This window comes from Neovison vison, chromosome 5 (genome assembly GCF_020171115.1).
Source record: "Neovison vison isolate M4711 chromosome 5, ASM_NN_V1, whole genome shotgun sequence".
Classification (NCBI taxonomy): domain Eukaryota; kingdom Metazoa; phylum Chordata; class Mammalia; order Carnivora; family Mustelidae; genus Neogale; species Neogale vison.
The window spans coordinates 151,598,254-151,615,276 of NC_058095.1; the positions used below are offsets into that span (position 1 = coordinate 151,598,254).

At 38.6% G+C, this 17,023-nt stretch overlaps 1 protein-coding gene across 1 annotated transcript; it reads right to left on the reverse strand.

Moving 5' to 3' along the window:
• Nucleotides 1–511: 511 nt before the first annotated feature.
• On the reverse strand, nt 512–16,617 carry TGDS (TDP-glucose 4,6-dehydratase). Its single transcript, XM_044249955.1, has 12 exons — nt 16,403–16,617; nt 14,104–14,170; nt 13,031–13,099; nt 11,790–11,880; nt 9,294–9,436; nt 8,066–8,164; nt 7,116–7,175; nt 5,857–5,900; nt 5,081–5,246; nt 3,179–3,237; nt 2,451–2,548; nt 512–1,262 (listed from the first exon to the last, which is right to left on the reverse strand). Exons 1-12 carry the CDS (start codon nt 16,486–16,488, stop codon nt 1,192–1,194), a joined length of 1,053 nt encoding a protein of 350 aa, XP_044105890.1. The 5' UTR covers nt 16,489–16,617; the 3' UTR covers nt 512–1,191.
• Between the last annotated feature and the right edge of the window lie 406 nt (nt 16,618–17,023).

Below are 17,023 nucleotides of genomic sequence, written 5' to 3' on the forward strand. Positions count from 1 at the left end.
AACTAGGAGCAGTGGGCATCACTTTGGTCACTCTCTCAGCCCTCTGCTCCGTCCGCCTCTCCTGACTCCAACTCTGCCCACCTCTGATCAATCTATTTTGATTCTTCTTGGAATTCTGGAATTACAATGTTCAATTCAGTTTGTGCTTCATTCTTGTTTGGCAAATCCTCTTACTAACTTTGGATTTGCTTATTCTTTTCTCAATGTCTACCTCCTCAAGGCCCTTCTCCAGTCTTATCCCCCTCCTTTAGCCACCTCCAAGTTAATGACCTTGTTACCCACTCCACAGAGGAAACAAGCCATCACTCATGCATGGAAGCCAGAAAGCTGGGCACAATCTTGGACTCCTTTCCCTTTCTCAGTGTAATATCCAGTCAGTTGCTTTTTCAAGTTGTCTTAAAGTCTTTAGGAGACAGAGGAATTAAAAATATTTAATCAAGTAATATAAAATTTTTTCTACAGCAAAATAAAAACATACCTTACTAAAAATAAAGCCACATTCTACGTTAAATACATTAAAATACTGTTATTTTATAAATAAAATCATTTTAAATGGTAAATACATAACATTTCTCTCATATGCAGTTACTTATATATAGTACAACAACTGACTTTGAAAATATAAAAACTACATCCTTCTTTTAAAAAACATTTAACTTAATTTTACAAAATTACTAAAAGTTAAAAAGTGCTAAATATGCTTCCATTGTTCCCATTTTAAAACAATTATAGAACATCAGATATTTAAAAAAAGATGAATGAGGGCATATGCCCCATCCTCTATTGCCTAAGAATGAAAACTTGAGAGTTTCTGGGCAGTGGGAAAGGCTGGGAAGCTGAGTTCCGTCCAGCCAAGGCTGTCACCTGCACAGAGCTATTCCCCATCCTGGTTCTCAGAACCGTGAGATCCCTCCTTCCTGGCCTCCCTCCTATAGAGAAGCCTTTCTAGGCCTCCTGGTTCCAAACTTTCAGGAGAAAAGGTTTTTGAAAGAACCTTGATATTTAAATCCTATGGCAATACTAAAACTACCCTGAAGATTGAAGCATTTTGCATTTGAATTTTATACAAACAGTCACTGATCAATTCCATATGAAGAAGACATTTCATTAGTCACTTGATTTCATATCATTTGTCGAGGTAGAATAATTTTCTTCTTTCTCTGAAAACTGTCCTTTCTATACAAATGGTGTTTATACTGGAAAGGGTTCTAATGCCTTTTCTGCATTCTTCCAGTTGTGAAAATTCTCTCTGTACCAGTCGACTGATAGGAAAAACCAAAAGACAAAAATAAAATTAAAACACCGAACACCAGTTAGCCAACATTTACTGGGCTTCTGCTAAGTAAGAAAAATCCTGCCCCACAGCTACGCAGCTCATTTTACCTAGATTTTTAATTTAAGTAACAATCAGTCTTGCCAAAGGGGTGCCTCACGAAGAAAACAATTTGATTCTGAACTAATCAATGTCATTAATCACGAGATGTCTCAATACCTGAAAACTTAGATTTAAAAATCAGTTATTGTTTTCTTTTTAACTTCAAAAGTCCTTCGATACTGCATCTGCTGGTGTTAAGTATTTAAGACATTCTGATTTCAAGAAATAGGGAGAGAGATTAAGTTATTTGCCCTGGTTTTAAAGTTACAGAAAGAAATGTACAGTTTGTTCATGTAAATGCAGCAATACTGCATTACAGGTATGAAGCGATGTTGTGGTCTTCCTTCTGGTAATATGTAAAATTAGTTTATGTGGCTATACTATCGGTAAAGTTTTTTTGGGTTAAAAAATGATCAATTATCTCTGAATTAGCTTTTAAAAATTCAACACAAGTACTCTGTGTCAAGCTCTAGACAAAGACTTCTCTTCTACATGTGAGTTTATCTTTTCTCATGAACACATTTTTAAACCAAACTTTAACATATATATACAGATTTTATATACATTCATCTTAATGGCTATTTCTGCACATACTAAATTTTGTTGGTTTCAACATAAAAAGACTTAAGACACTCAAAGACGGCAACTCGATCGCTCCTCAAATAGAAGATGCCACAGACCTTAAAATGGACTGTTATTTTACATATTGCCAAGAAAGAAAGGAAAGAGCAGTAAGAAGAAAACACCGGCAACATTAAAATTCACACCTTTAAAGAATATGGAAAAAAGTGAGAAGTCTGCACCTGAGAACCAATGAACTAGGTATCTGACAAATGCTGATAAGACACAGGAAGCCTGAGTAGAAGTCAGTATGTGAAATACAACATACTGGAGTATGTTGTAGGAGATATGTTACTGTTGCTGCTGGAAATACATGAAATGTAACAGTTTGAAAAGTGAAAATGATTCATCACTACAGTCTACTGAATTTATAGTGTTCTAAAAGTAAATTACATTTCCTTTAAATTTTTCTGAATCTCACCCCCTCCCCAGAAAGTATCAATGCATAACATACTTGTTTTCTTTATTCCTTCTTTCCATGGCACTTTGGGTCTCCATCCTAAGCCATGTATTTTTTCTGACTTCATTGGATATCTCATGTCGTTGGTAGGTCTCAAAAAAGAAAAAAGAAAATAAAAGATTTAAAATGACACTGTGGATACATATTTACAAATTTAAATACTAAGAGAACTAATGTCTGTCCATGAACCTTTGCCATAATTCAAATTTTTTCTTAAAAAATTCTCCCTGATGACAATTTGTAAAATAAAGTACACGTTGAAAAAAAATCATCTGGAATCCCAGATGCCTAATCCTCTCTATGGCTCATCCTTTTCTGCTTTCAGCCACAATCTAGGTATGAATGCAATGCCTCATACCTAAATGTTTGATGAATGAATAAATAAGTCTACATAAATATATTAGGGCTCTTATGTCCTAGATCAGGTACTTTATATACGTTATAATAAACCTTCAAATACTTCTGTTAACAAGACATTATTATCCATATCTCACACTCCAGAAGACCTCAGACTTGGAAAAGGTCAGTAACTTTCTTTAAGTCACACAGCTAGTAAGCAATAATGTTACCTTTATTCTTTTGATACACAATTAGGAAAAAAATATTTTAGTGGAAAAATCAAGAGCACTAATACTAGTTTCTGATTAAGTCCATATATTTTAGAATTGCGTAAGTATCTAAGATTTCACAACCTTTCCCCAAGGCTTTAACTTGTTACTCACCTATCATTCACATAATCCACCCAGCTTTCCATTTCGGACTCTGAACTGGTCTCTTTGATCTGTCAAAATGGAGAAGGCTTTTGAGTCAAAATTATAAAAGTGAGATCAGAGAATAACAAAGTATTCAATAGCTGATTAAAGAGACCAGAAAAACACCCCCTTTGGAGTGCCTCGGTGATGCGCTGGGTTAAGCGTGTAACTCCTGTTTCGGCTCAGGTCATGATCTCAGGGTCATGAGACTGAGCCCCATGGAGTTTGCGTGAAGATTCTCTCTTCCTTTCTTTTTACCCCTTCCCCCATCTCTAGTTCTCTAAAATAAATAAATATAAAAATAAATAATAAAAAAAAATAAATAACAAAAAATAAAATAAATAATAAATAATAAAAAAATCTTTAATAAAGATTTATTTATTTATTTAAAAGATTTTATTTATTTCTTTGACAGAGATCACAAGTAGGCAGAAAGGCAGGCAGAGAGAGAGGAAGGGAAGCAGGCTCCCCAGTAAGAAGGGAGCCCAATGTGGGGCTCGATCCCAGGACCCTGGGATCAGGACCTGAGCTGAAGGCAGAGGCTTTAACCCACTGAACCACCCAGGTGCCCCAATAAATACATCTTTAAAAAAGAAAAATAACCCCTTCAAAGTGGGGGTGACAGCTAAAATGAAGAACATTTTAGGAACACTTTCCATGCTTGATAACCTATATTCCATCTGAAGCTCACAAAGAATACACATTGCATAAACTAGGGGAGAATATTAATTTTTTTGGCTCTTGGTTATTATTCAGTGTGATACTGTAATTTATAATAAGTATATATTTGGTCTTTATCCAAGTTCCTAAAACCCTTGGAATTTCCTAAGTGACGTGAGAGAAAAGTGTCTTCTGCTATTCACAACAAGCTCCTTCCAAGCACACCAAGTTTATGCTAATGAGTGAATTTTGGAAAGCCCCACAGGATGGGGGCTGGTGGCCAAGGGAACCAAGCCTGTGTTTAGAGGGCTGGAGCCTGAATTAATAGCCAGTGGTCAATGATTTATCCAATCATGCCTACTTAAGGAAGGCTCCATGAAAAACCAAAATGATGGGGTTTGGAGAACTTCTGAGCTGCAGAGAACATGGAGGTGCTGGGTCAGCGGTGGGCCGGGGCAGTGCATGGTCAGTCCATGCTCCAGCATCTCCTCCGTCTAGCTGTTCCTGAGTTCTATCCTTTGCAATGAGCCAATAATCTAGAAAATAAACTGTTTTTCTGACTTCTGTGAGTCACTCCGGCTAAGCACCTCTGCTGATCGTCAGTCAGAAGCCCAGGTGACAACCAGGTTTTGTGGCTGGCCCGTGAAGCAGGGGAGAGCCCTGGAGGTCTGAGCCTTTTGTCTATGGGATCTGGAGCCATCTCTAGGCAGATAATGTCAGAATTGAGTTAAATAATAGGCCACCCAGCTTGTCTCTGAGAATTTCTTGGTGTGGAAAACCCACATGTTTGGAGTACAGAGTATTCAGAGAACCAAGCAAAGGAAAGTATTTCCACACACCAAGTCTCTCTTGCTACTGAATCCTGAGACTGAGAATTGATGTTCACTAATACATACATATACTCCTAACTATAATTACTTCCATATCATCAGTCCTTAAGATTAGCACACACTGTTTTGTATTTCTAACATTGAGGTATTTATTACAATAAGTTTCTACATCCAATCTGTTAGGATTTTTACTTTCCCGAAAAGCTGTTATAAATGAGTGATATAACTTCCAATAATTATATATCTTCATGTACTTTTCATTTTTTTACTCATTCACCTTCTAATTGAGTAAATTATAAACTGATTTTGACTAAATGAGTGATGACTGCCACTGATTTAGGGACCATTTTGAAAACACTACCCTCTTAAAATATATACATACCAGTTGTATTAGTTCTTTGGCAAGCTGGAGCACTGACATTTCAAAATTGGTTCCGATGTTATAAATTTCACCTGGTTTCCCTTTCTTGAGGACAGTGAGAAATGCTTCTACTACATCAGTTGCATAAAGGAAATTTCTTGTTTGAAGCCCTGATCCATGAATGCAGCTAGAAAGATTAAATGAAAGGGAATCATAGAGTGTAAAAAGCTCTCCCAAACCAGGGTAACACAACGCCTGGATACAATTCCAGAGAAGCCAATTTCCATGGGGAGCCTAGAAATCTTTTACCGAAAACACTTATTCTCATGACTTTTCTAAATTTTATCCATAATTCTTAAATGACCCCTGAACCTCATGCAGCACTCAGTAAGGAAGTAACACACATATAAATGACCCCTCAGAAATAACTTATTCACCCACTTTCTACCTTAAGTTCATTTTGAAGAAATATGTATAGCTCAGTGAATTGGAAAAGCAAAGTTATATAAAGATGTTGGATCTTAATGAGATAATTCCAAGTTCTAGGCTACATTATTTAAGAACTGAAATTATTAAAAAAAATTCAAGTTATCTAAGTAAATCATAAAGATGAGTAACAGATTATAATTATTTAAAGAACCATCACACTGAGTGTACAAGGAATACATACATCTGTTGAAACATTCAATTCTATGGTCTTCAACTCTTAAGACTTTATGATTTTCAAGACAGGCTGTCACCAAATATTTTCCACATACCAGAAAAACATATGGGTACAAAGGTAAATAATAACATACCATTTCCTGTTGTGTTGTAGTAAAGATATAAATTTTGGAATAACCTAAAAGAATATTTAAATATCATTTCAGATATTGGAAATTCACTCATTAATATGAATCTAACTCATCATAAGATTCAAAGATTATGATTATTAAGAAATATGCATATAGATAAATTCTAATTTTTTATCAGTTTCAAGAAAAAAGCTATTATAATTTTGATAAGTGAAAGAATTCTATGATAGCCTCCTATTTCACAAAAACAAGTCATCTGCTGGACAAATATAAAGACAAAATGATACAAATAGTGTAAAAATTCAGAAAATTGTCTTCGTGAACAGTTTGGTCTCATCACAAGTTCACCTTTGATTTCCTGAGGACAGGAATCATAGCCCACTTTCTGCTTTGTGTACAGCACCTACCCAACCAGTGCTTGTGAAATTAATAAAAAGTAAATTCCAGTGCCACTGAATTTAAAGAAAGGTTATGTTAAACAGGGTGAGATATATTATTCACCTTATAATGCGCCTCTGAAAGGTACTCCCCAAATTAAGCAAAGGAGACATTAAGACCAACAGATCATGACACGGCCCCTTTCTTTGGCCAAAGAGATCAATGCAACCAGCTGGAAAGTGAAAAATCCCATCTCCCAATTTTTAGCACAGAAGGCAATGGTTCGTTCAAATTAGGTTTAATGATACAGAACCAACTGCACAGTTGGTTCAGACTTTTAAGTACATTTCTTTATTCACAACTCATACTATTTTCTGGAAGACATTCAGGCCGGCAACTATAAAGAGGAGCTGGGGAAAACAGTGAGACGGCTGACGGGAAGACAAATTTCTGTACCAGCTTCCCGCAGGACTCTCTAACTAGCTCTCAAATTCCTGGACGCAAGCCAGGAAGGAGTCTTCAGCGGCATGGCAGAGGCGAAGGGAATGCTCTGTAGAGCTTCAGATTCGTGAAGAGCACCAGGCATTTTCACATTGTGATCTCACTGGACCCCTCAAAATCCCTTCTGAGTATTTTCACTATCCCCCAGTTTAAAGACAATGTTCCAAGGGCGTAAGGTCACACCAGCCCATGTCAGGTTTAGACCTCAACTCACGTCTTCAGACTCTACACCTGACGAGATTTGCACGTGGCCCATACAGTGCTTATAATTATGTATAATTACAGCAGAAAATATTTCAGACAAATAACTGACGAGAGATTATCTTAAATAACAAGAAGCTACAATCACTGAAACACAGTGTGGATTCACAAGTAAAATGTACCTTTTCTGGATACTGATGTGGTCCGTAAACATTACTGCTTCGCGTGATGACAGCTGGAAACTTAAAAGAGTAGTCAACGTTAATGCAGTAAGAGGTCCAATTGTAATGGTTCTCTAAGATTAAGAAGTCCTGAAAAATGGGCACTTGCAGCTAAGTAACTCCACACACATCAAGGACAGAAGTGAAGAGTTTTTTTGTTTTTTTTGTTTTTTTTTTTCTGAAATAAGGTTCCTGAAAATATGGGAGAGGATAGGACTCAGAGAAAGGCAGAGACTCCTAAACGGAAGAGGAATATTTTCTTTCCTGGGACAAGAGCAGGATGCATATAGATGGGGGCAGGTTGGTTAGGTTTGAGAGCAGAAAATCAAGGGAATTTCCACCAGATGATTTCAGAGACTGCGTCTCAGACCTTAGGTTTGGTTAGATGTGAAACTTCACGTTGTCTTTCTCTGATGCACCAACGCTTACAAATAAAAAGAGCTGGAAAGTGAAAAATCCCATCTCCCATGAAAGGGCAAAGGGGCAATGCTTTGGAACACAAAAGGCAAGAAAATGTCAAGTCCCATTCATGAGGAGCCAAGAGAGGTGAATCAGGCAGAGGGGACCATGTGCAGGTCACGGAATCTGCCCTACTTTGTCTGCTTCCCCCCGGAGGATTCTGGGAATCAGGATACTCCAATAGGGTTTTTCCCTACAGCTGTCATACTTCATGTACCACTGAAGTGGGAAAACATATATAAAAACGATTTCCTTTAAGTGGTGAACTAAACAAAAAGTAGGTCCTACTTTGTCTACATGATATAGGAAATAAATATTTTAACCTCTTAATATATAAACTCCTGAATCTATGTCTTCAACTTTAAAAATGGAATGTGGCTAACGCTAACTTGGAGTTTTATCACCTAAGTCAAAAGAAAAATGATTCCAGAGTTTCTGAAATCAGCTCTTACTTTATATCGTTCCCAGTACGACTGTACAAAACACTCAGCAGCTGCTTTAGAAGATGCATAAGGATTTGTAGGTTGTTTGGGTGAAGATTCATCAAATTCCTAATTTCAAAAAGATGCATTAAAAATACATATTATGCATAGTTTCTAAGTAGAAAAAATAAGAAAACATATAATAAACTTGAAATGTTAATTACTACATGTTAAAAGACACTACTGAACCCCAACTACATCCCTGGCATTTTTCTAAGCATTTTTTATATAGTAGCATTCACAGCAACCCTATAAGAAAGGCAGAGAGAACAGCAAGTGCAAAGGTCCTGGGGCAGAATTGTGTCCAGAGGAACTGCAAGGTGGCTGATGTGAGAGAAGAGACATGGGAGATGAAGCCAGATAGCTGGAGGGCGGCCAGACCATGTAGAACCTTGAAGGCCAGTATAACAAGATGAATAGATTTTGAGCAGAGTAATGTCATGATCTGACTTTTATTTTAAAAATCATTCTGGTTACTGTGTCAGATCTGATGTAGGGTGACAAAGGTACAAGAAGAAAAAAGTTCACCTCACAAAAATTGCAATGAGAACTGAGAATAATAGCTTCTCACAGGTGGGACTGGATACTGAGGAAAAGTGGTCAGGGTCTGCTTTTTCTCATTAGAAGTTGTTTCAAATTGCTTGATTTTTTTTCTCGCCATGTGTGTGTTTTGGTAAAAATATAAAACAGAATGAGGTCACTCGTTGTAAACAGTGATGATGAAAAATGCAGATGAGAATGGAGACATCTTTTGCATAAAAAGTACAGTAAGTACAAACGATTGATAAAGAACAGACGCCAGTTCCTACATTAATTTCACATTCACTCTTTAACATTCCACTCTTTCCTGAGGGGAGGAGGAAGGTGAGCAGGCAGTATGCCGTAGTCTAGTTACCTACGCCTGGCCCGTGGGAAGGACATTTGTCATATATGGACTGGGACAGAAAGGTGGGATGTTCTGCTCTCTTGCAAAATACTATCAGTCAAATTACATATTAATTTGTACCAAGACTAGGTGGTTGTTGTCATTCAGGGTGACATTCTTTGATCTGAACAGAAGACACAAAGGAATAACATTTTGGAGAGTCCCACAGTGTATGTAATGAGGGGATGAAAGAAACCCAGAAGAGGTTTTAAGAAGACAGATTTGCATCGTGGTCCATGGTAAGGAGGAGAAACACAGCATTTCTGAGCTTACCTTATCGAGACTGCCTCCATACACTTCATCTGTGCTCACGTAAATGAACTTCTCCACTCTGGCTTCGTGAGCAGCACTCACCAGAACATGAGTGCCATAGACATTAACATACGTAAACTCAAAGGCACGTACAAATGAAAGATCTAAAAAAAAAGAGAGAGAGAGAAATCTAGAATAATTCCACCCAGGGGACAAAACAAATACTCAACAGTAGACTCAGGTTTAAGGAAAGTTCTATTCACGTCTCTTCACTCACCATAACTGCAAAAGTTTAAAAAAAATAACAAAAACATATTGCTATTTATGATTGCTTTAAGCCTAAATTGTGAAGCATATGTAAATTCTTAGAACCTAGAAAACTATCGGTGCTAAATTTGCAGGAAACACTTTTTTTTTATTCTAAAAAGAAAAAAAAAGGATACATCTAAATTTAAAATGTTCTTAAATTTAAAACTTGAAACTTCCAGTTTCATAGATGGCAAGGCTTTTCAGATCAATCTGTTATTGTTGAAAACACAACAAATGTTCAATAAATTATTTTTAAAATAAATTTACTCGAAGAATAGGTTCTCTATAATCTGGGAATGAGGCAAACTTTACTAAAAATGGCTCACAATCCAGAAGCAAAAGGAGGAAAAAAAAAAAAAAACCTGATCAGTTCAACTATGTCAAAGCTCTTGCACAGAAAAAACAACCAACCAGAAAATCTATAAACAAAGTAAAAAGACAAATGACAGGTGAACCATGAAAGACTATGGACTCTGAAAAACAATCTGAGGGCTTGGGAGGGGCGTGGGGGGTGGAGAGATGGGTGAGCCTGGTGGTGGATATTATGGAGGGCACAGATTGCATGGAGCACTGGGTGTGGTGCATGAACAATGAATTCTGGAACACTGAAAATAAATTAAAAAATAAAATTTTTTTAAAAAGACAAATGACAAACTGGGACAAATATTTGAGCTTATCAGAAACAAAGGGCTAATATAGTTAATCTAAAAAGAAGTTATATAAAAGGAAACAACCCGTTTGGGTAGGAGACATAAACAAGTAGTTTAGACAAGAAATGCAAAGGTCCTTAAGCTGAAGATGTTCAGCCTCAATTACAAGAAGAAAAATTCAAAACAAAATCTCAGAGATGCCACTTCTTACCTATCAGATCCTAGCAAAAATTTAAAAAATGTGACACCACCTTCTGTTGGTGAGGCTATGGGGGAAAAGATACTTTATATATTACAAGTAAGAATGCAAAGTGTTTTCAACCCCTAAGGAGGGAAACTTCTCAATAGCCAAGTGAGTTACATGCGCCTTTCCCTCTTCACCCTGGTTATCAGGCTGAATTGTGCTCCCCCCAAATTCATGATGGAACCCTGACCCCAAGTACCTCAGGATGTACCTATATTTGGAGACAGGGCCTTTAAGAGGTAGTTAAATAAAAATAAGGCCATTCAGGTCCCTCGTCCACCATGACTGGTATGTTTCAGAGAAGACATTTTGACACAAAGAGAAACACTAGGGATGCTCAGGGGGAAAACTGTGCGAGTACACAAAGAGGGAGTGGCCACTTGCAAGCCAAGGAGAGAAGCTTGAGGAGAAACTGGCCTGCTGGTGCTTGGACTTCCAGCCTCCAGAAAGGTGAGAACTAAATTTCCGTTGTTTAAGCCCCTAGTGTCTGGTATTTTGTTATGGCGGCCCTAACAAACTAATCCACCCTGAATTTGTCCTTCTAGGAATCCCTACCCAACATCAGTTGGCAAGTATACACAAGGACACAGGCATGAAGCCAACCACTGCGGTACTATTTAAATAGCAAAATGCAGGAAACGAAAACAAATGGAGTACAGCTATATAATGGAGCATATGAAAATAAAAAGGAACGAGGAATATGTTATATTCTGCTACAGAATAATCTCCTAAATATACTATGGAGGAGAGCAAGGGAAATTATAATTTTAAAATCAAGTAACAAGGCAGTAATATACCACTAATGAGGATTCAACAATATTCTATCTTCTGTGTAGGTGATGGCTATATGGGTATTCACACTATCATTACTCATTTAGCTTTACTTCTAAATTCTTCTGAATGTATGGTATATTGCCCAATATAAAATGGTAGACAGTTAAAAGATATCGCAGATGCACAGACGACTACGGATAATATAATGTTCAACTGTGTATCCCCCACCCAGCTTAAAAAAACATACACACGCACGCACATTAAAAATATAGGTGAAGGCCCATCTCCCCAGAAGTTATCACTATATTGCATTTAGTTAAACTCAATGTTTTAAGATAGCATTCAAGGTTATATTTCAACCTACATGAATAAAAGTGACTGGAAAAGCACAGAGTTTTCATGGAAGAGTATGGTATGTGCTCCTTCAAAGACATATTAAGTCCCTACTTGCTTGACTTCAATACTGGACTTTGATTTAGGGTAATTAGTCACCGGGAAAAAAATTTGCCCATCATAACTGTAAGATAAAACAATGCTTACCTACATGTGTTTGTGCAGCAAAATGTAGTACTATATCTATTTTTTCTGTTTCAAAAAGCAGTTTCACAAAGTGAGAATTACATATGTCACCCTATACAAAAAAGAAAACAGGAGAAAGTGAAATTTCACTCAATACTGCAATTGGTAATAGCCATTTTACTACATGAACCAAAACAATGATAAGAAAAAAATTAATCTCCCCCATCACCCTGCTTTAATAGAGATTATCTTGAAAAGCCAACCAAGGGGCCAAATAAGTATAGTAATGATGTATTTCTCCAGCATCTGAGGATATGAGATAATCAGTTCCAAATACTTATTTGCAAATATGTGTCCAAAACAGTATTTTATTGAGCACCAATGACAACTAAGAACCAAGCTAGCTTTTTCCCATAACATTTTTGCCAACCTCATGTTAACGGGATATTTTTATAAACATATTTTTAAAGTTTGAGGTAACCATTATTGCAATACATTTAAAGTAAGTGTAACCATTTACAACCGCATTTTTAAAAATGTGTTTCCCCACAACTGAGTGAACTAAGTGGATTCGTTAAAGGACTTTCGATGTTATATGTACATTTAACTCTTCTAAAAATATGTATTCTCAACAATTCTTTGGTGACTGAAAGAAACACTTTCATATAGAAGAGTGTGCTCAGTATATTCTTTATAATTTCTGGTGAAAAGGAGAGTTTATAGATTATCTTTAAAAAAAACCCCATAAATCATTAAATAGTTTCATTTGACATTAAAATTTCCCTTTGCAAATTAATGACCTGGCTCTCTGGTTTATACTTTGGACTCTTCTAAGAGTGCCTAGTAAACCGGCCTTCCAGAGTCAATCAGTCCACTTTGAATGAAGAACATTAGCCCACGGGCTGTATGATAGGCTCTTTGGCTGTTGCCTGGCCTGAGTAACAGTCCCCTTTACACCAATCTCTTTAAAACCCAGCAAGACCTCATTAAGAAGGCTATTGAGGACCTAAAAATCATAAACCATGTAAGGTCAGTCACCTATCCACAGAGCTGCCAAGGCACCAACTATCACACGCAGCTTTATAGTGGTATTAATCTAAAAGTAGTCGTCTCTGTAGCACATGGTACTTCTGGAAATTAGAAGGTCTTCAATAAGCATGCTTCCCAAGCCCACACTACACAAGCTTGCCAAGTAGAAACAATGTCTGAATGGCTACATAGGCACATCAAAAAATTATATAATTATAAGAAAAATTTCATACCTGTATAAATTTGTAGTTTTGTTTGTTAGAAATGGTTTCAAGATTCTTCAAGCTTGCACAGTAATCCAGCTTAAAATACGTAAGTGAGGGAGAGGGAGAGAAACAACACAAAAAGTGATAATAGTTTTTCCTATAAAATATCAGTTTATTTTAAAGGCTATAGCTATTCTGATCGCGATACGAAAACATGTTTTCTTAAAGTGTTTGCTCTTTGCTTTTAGAAGTCTCTGGTATATTAGAAAGTAAAAAAACAAAAACCATGTAATTTTGTTACTGTTTGAAAATACAAAAAATTACTTTTTAGAAACCCTTCTTTTAAAAAATTTTCTGGCCCAGATTTGCCCCCAGCCACCAGAAAAGCTTACCATTTCTTACTGCAAAAGAACTAGTACTTGAAAACAATTACACCTTTGTTATGCATATTATAACTCATTACACTGTTTCCTGAGTTAATTGTTGGTAAATCCCTGTACAGAGGGGGAAAAAATTACTGTCTCTGATAGTAAGGCAGGCAAAAATTGGTAAGACCTACAGATAATTCTGTCTATAGATTTTTACTATTACGTCTTATGAAATTAAGGTAACCGGGTCTTGTGTTTCAAGTCAAAAATCCAGTGATTACCAATCATGGCTCTCAGACTCTTCAGGGAGACTTCAATTATTACAGAAAAATCCTCAAAACTAAATGAGTTTTAATTTAAGAAATAAGTATGTAATTTTCCAGAAGGTGGCAGTTATAATATCAAATAATAAAATAATAAAATCAAATAATCAAAGTATCCCAATTCCAGAAAAAGATTAATAATCACAAGATTACACTAAATATTGAACTTAGAGTTGAAGATATTCTTCTGGTAAAAATACTGCACTAAAACCTTTACTTTATGGGCTATCATAATGAAAAACTTCTAAAAGACTAAGATTAAATATAGCATGATCACATGACTATGTACATCCCTAAGTTGCCAAAATGACCAAATAAAAACTAAAATATCAGCGGGATAAGATTCTAATACGTAAGAAAAAAATATATATAAGTATCAGTGCATGAAGTTCATTTTTATAAAACTCACCTTGTCTAGATTTATGATCATATAGTTTGGATAATCTTCTACTAAAGAAACAATCATATGTGATGCGCTTTAAAAAAAAAAAAAGTATATTTTGTTAGTAGAAGATGTAACCTTTTCCCTAAATTCTTCACATTTCCTAAATGTTACCTTAACCTGTCGACTATTAGAAACTATTCAGAGATATCTTTAAGGTTCTGCAAAATAACAGAAATAACATTAAGTACACTGAATACACTCCCTCCTCCACCCCCACCACTTTTCACTAACTTTCTCAACAGGATCAATAATCGGTATTGATATATCGATATCCTTTGGCACTGTGGAGAAAAGAGAATTTACTGGTCCTGGGTATAAGGAAAAAAATTGTTTAACCAAACAATTTGTGTCCACGTGCTTTGAGTGTGGGAGTGAAGCAGGATGGTAAGTACAATGGGTGGTGGTCAGTACAGATGGACTGAAACTATACCATACCTTTAAAGAGACCGTGGGTATAACTGTGCAAAACTTCAGTTAGTATGAGCACAGTTGTTTATGTTCACAGTAACCCTACTGCAATTACTATCTCCTGGTGCAAGAATTTGGTGGTGTTAACTAGAAAATTCAGGGAGGTTCTAGATTAAACTGAGGTTTCCAAGCTAATAATGGCTGAGGCCATCCTGAATTGGGTAACCATATTGGCTCCTGGTTTTCCCAGGACCAGGAGTGGAACCAGAGGCATCTCTCAGTGAGATGGTCCACCAGATTTCCTCATAGACACCAAAACATTCGGCTCCCACGAATAAGGGCAGCCCTTGACCAAATTATGAACTCAGAGTTTGTACTTGACAGCCCTCTCACAGCATTTTCTAGAACCTGCCCTTCCGGGACCAGCACGCTCACACAAGTACCACCCTTTTACCGCCATGCCCCTCTTCTCATTAGATAAACCCTGCCTGCCTGGTACCCTCCTCCAAGTGATTGTCAGATTTAAAGAGGTGACTTAATGTGCCAATGGGGGGCGTGATTCCCATGTTTCCATGTTCTCTTCCACTAGACATTGGGAGTTTCCTGTTGGTACCTGTGCATTCATCCATTCAGAAACTACGGAAGACCTTTGTAGAACAAGCCAGGCATTCTTACAGATGCTGAGGGAACAGCAGTCTCTACCCTCATCCAGTTTACATTCTAGAGCAGGGATGCAGGCAAGAAGCCAGTAAACATTAATACACAAAACAACGTCAGGACTTCAGATAGTGATTAGTGTGTTAGCTGGGAATGGGGCGCTTTTAGGTAGGATGGCTAGGTAATGCCTGTCCCAGGAGATGATGTCTACGCAACCATCGGAAATGAGTGATGCAAGCGCTCTAACCAAAGGGGAAGCAAGTGCAAGGGCCTCGAGAATGGAGGAATGAGTCTCATGCGTTCCAGAAATTCCAAAAAGGTTAACTGCAGCAGGTACAGAAAAACAAAGAGGCAGAATAGCAGATCAGATTGGAAGATCAGGCCCCGGGGCACTTGAGTCTTCTAGATATGCAAAAGAGTTTGGATTTTATTCTAAGTTTGAAAGGCTGGGGTAAAACTTCGTGGGTAAAACTGGGGTAAAACTTTGTGCACTTATCTACTTAATGAAAACTGACTTCTGTGTGCAGAACAGACTTTTAGGCAACAAGGGGGGAAGCAGTAGGACCCATCAGAAAGCTACAGTCGCAATCCAGGCAGAAGCCAGTAACGTGGACTAGGATGGGAGGGGGAAGGGGCGAGAAGTGGTCGCGTGGGAAGCAGTGAACGAGGACTCTCTGATTGCATGTGGGTGTGGAAGGGCAAGAGGCATCGCTCAACTCGTCCAGCCCAAAGCACCAAGAGAGGGTGTGGTGGTGTTGTCGTCGTTGTTTTATAGCCCGCTGAATAAATGAATGTCCTGCTATAATCCAAAAATCGTTTCTTGGCTCTTACATGCACAAGGCCTGTCTGCGTACGGAGGGGGCGGGCTGGAGGCTGGGGCCGTTGGTGAGAAGTTTACCGCCCTGTGGGGGCACTCGGAAGAGGGTCAGGTGCATCCCCGGCCAGGTAAGAAGGCAGAGAGCACCACCGCGCTTCAGCTTCGGTGGGGAGGAGCCTAAAAGAAGTCGCGGTTTCAAAGGAACGAAGACTTCGCAAGCGGGGAGAGAGGGAAGAAGGCAGGCTGGTGCTGTTCGTGCGTTAAGCCCCTCCCACATCAGACCCCCCAAGCTGGTTCCAAGTTGCCAAGAGCAAGCAGAGGCGCAGGAAAAGGTTGGGGTTTCTGGGGAGCCACTCCTCGTCCAGCGGCGCCGTTACCTACATGAAACCAGCACCCCCGGTCACCAGGAGCCGCTTTGCAAAGCTGCTGGGAGGACCCAAGGGCTCCGTCCGGCCCGCAGCCGACATCTCCCAGCTCGGCAGTGCCCGGCAGCGGCAAGCGCCAGATCTGTACACCGCAGCGAAGTTCCACCGCGACTTTGCGCGACGCGTCTCGCGGCCCCGACACGTCAGTGGGGAAGGTGGCAGCAGCTTCCGGAGACGGGCCCGTTTATCCCCGCCCCCTTGCGCGCTGGGCGGGGCCCTCGGGTGCGCGGGCAGCGCCACGCTTCTGCGCAGCCGTAACTCTTCTCTTTCCCAAACAGGGCCCGTTAGGTGTAATTGGGGTGGCTGGGAAGTGGGGTCTGGAATGTTTGGTGTCAGGTGATACCAGATGGATCAGGCTTTACCTGGGTACGCAGATGGTCAAAGTTATGAACGATTACCTTCGTTTCATTCTTGTACTGCTGGACAATTTCCACACATGACTCACCGGTTGAGCTGAGAACTTCAGAAGTCCTCTGCTTGCAAAGTGTGGAAATGGGAGTTCGCAACTGCAAAATGCGTTATGCTTGGGTGTTAATATCATTACCGACAAATCAGGCTGCTGGCAGTCCTGGTAAAG

What these genes read in the sequence shown, in the direction of transcription:
- TGDS (XM_044249955.1), bottom strand. Translation starts at nt 16,488, where the DNA reads ATGTCGGCTGCGGGCCGGACGGAGCCCTTGGGTCCTCCCAGCAGCTTT. An exon ending in CGTACTGGGAACGATATAAA is followed by an intron (nt 7,176 to 8,065) that starts GTAAGAGCTGAT and finishes TACTCTTTTAAG; the next exon opens with TTTCCAGCTGTCATCACGCG. An exon ending in AGAAGGAATAAAGAAAACAA is followed by an intron (nt 1,263 to 2,450) that starts GTATGTTATGCA and finishes TTTTCCTATCAG; the next exon opens with TCGACTGGTACAGAGAGAAT.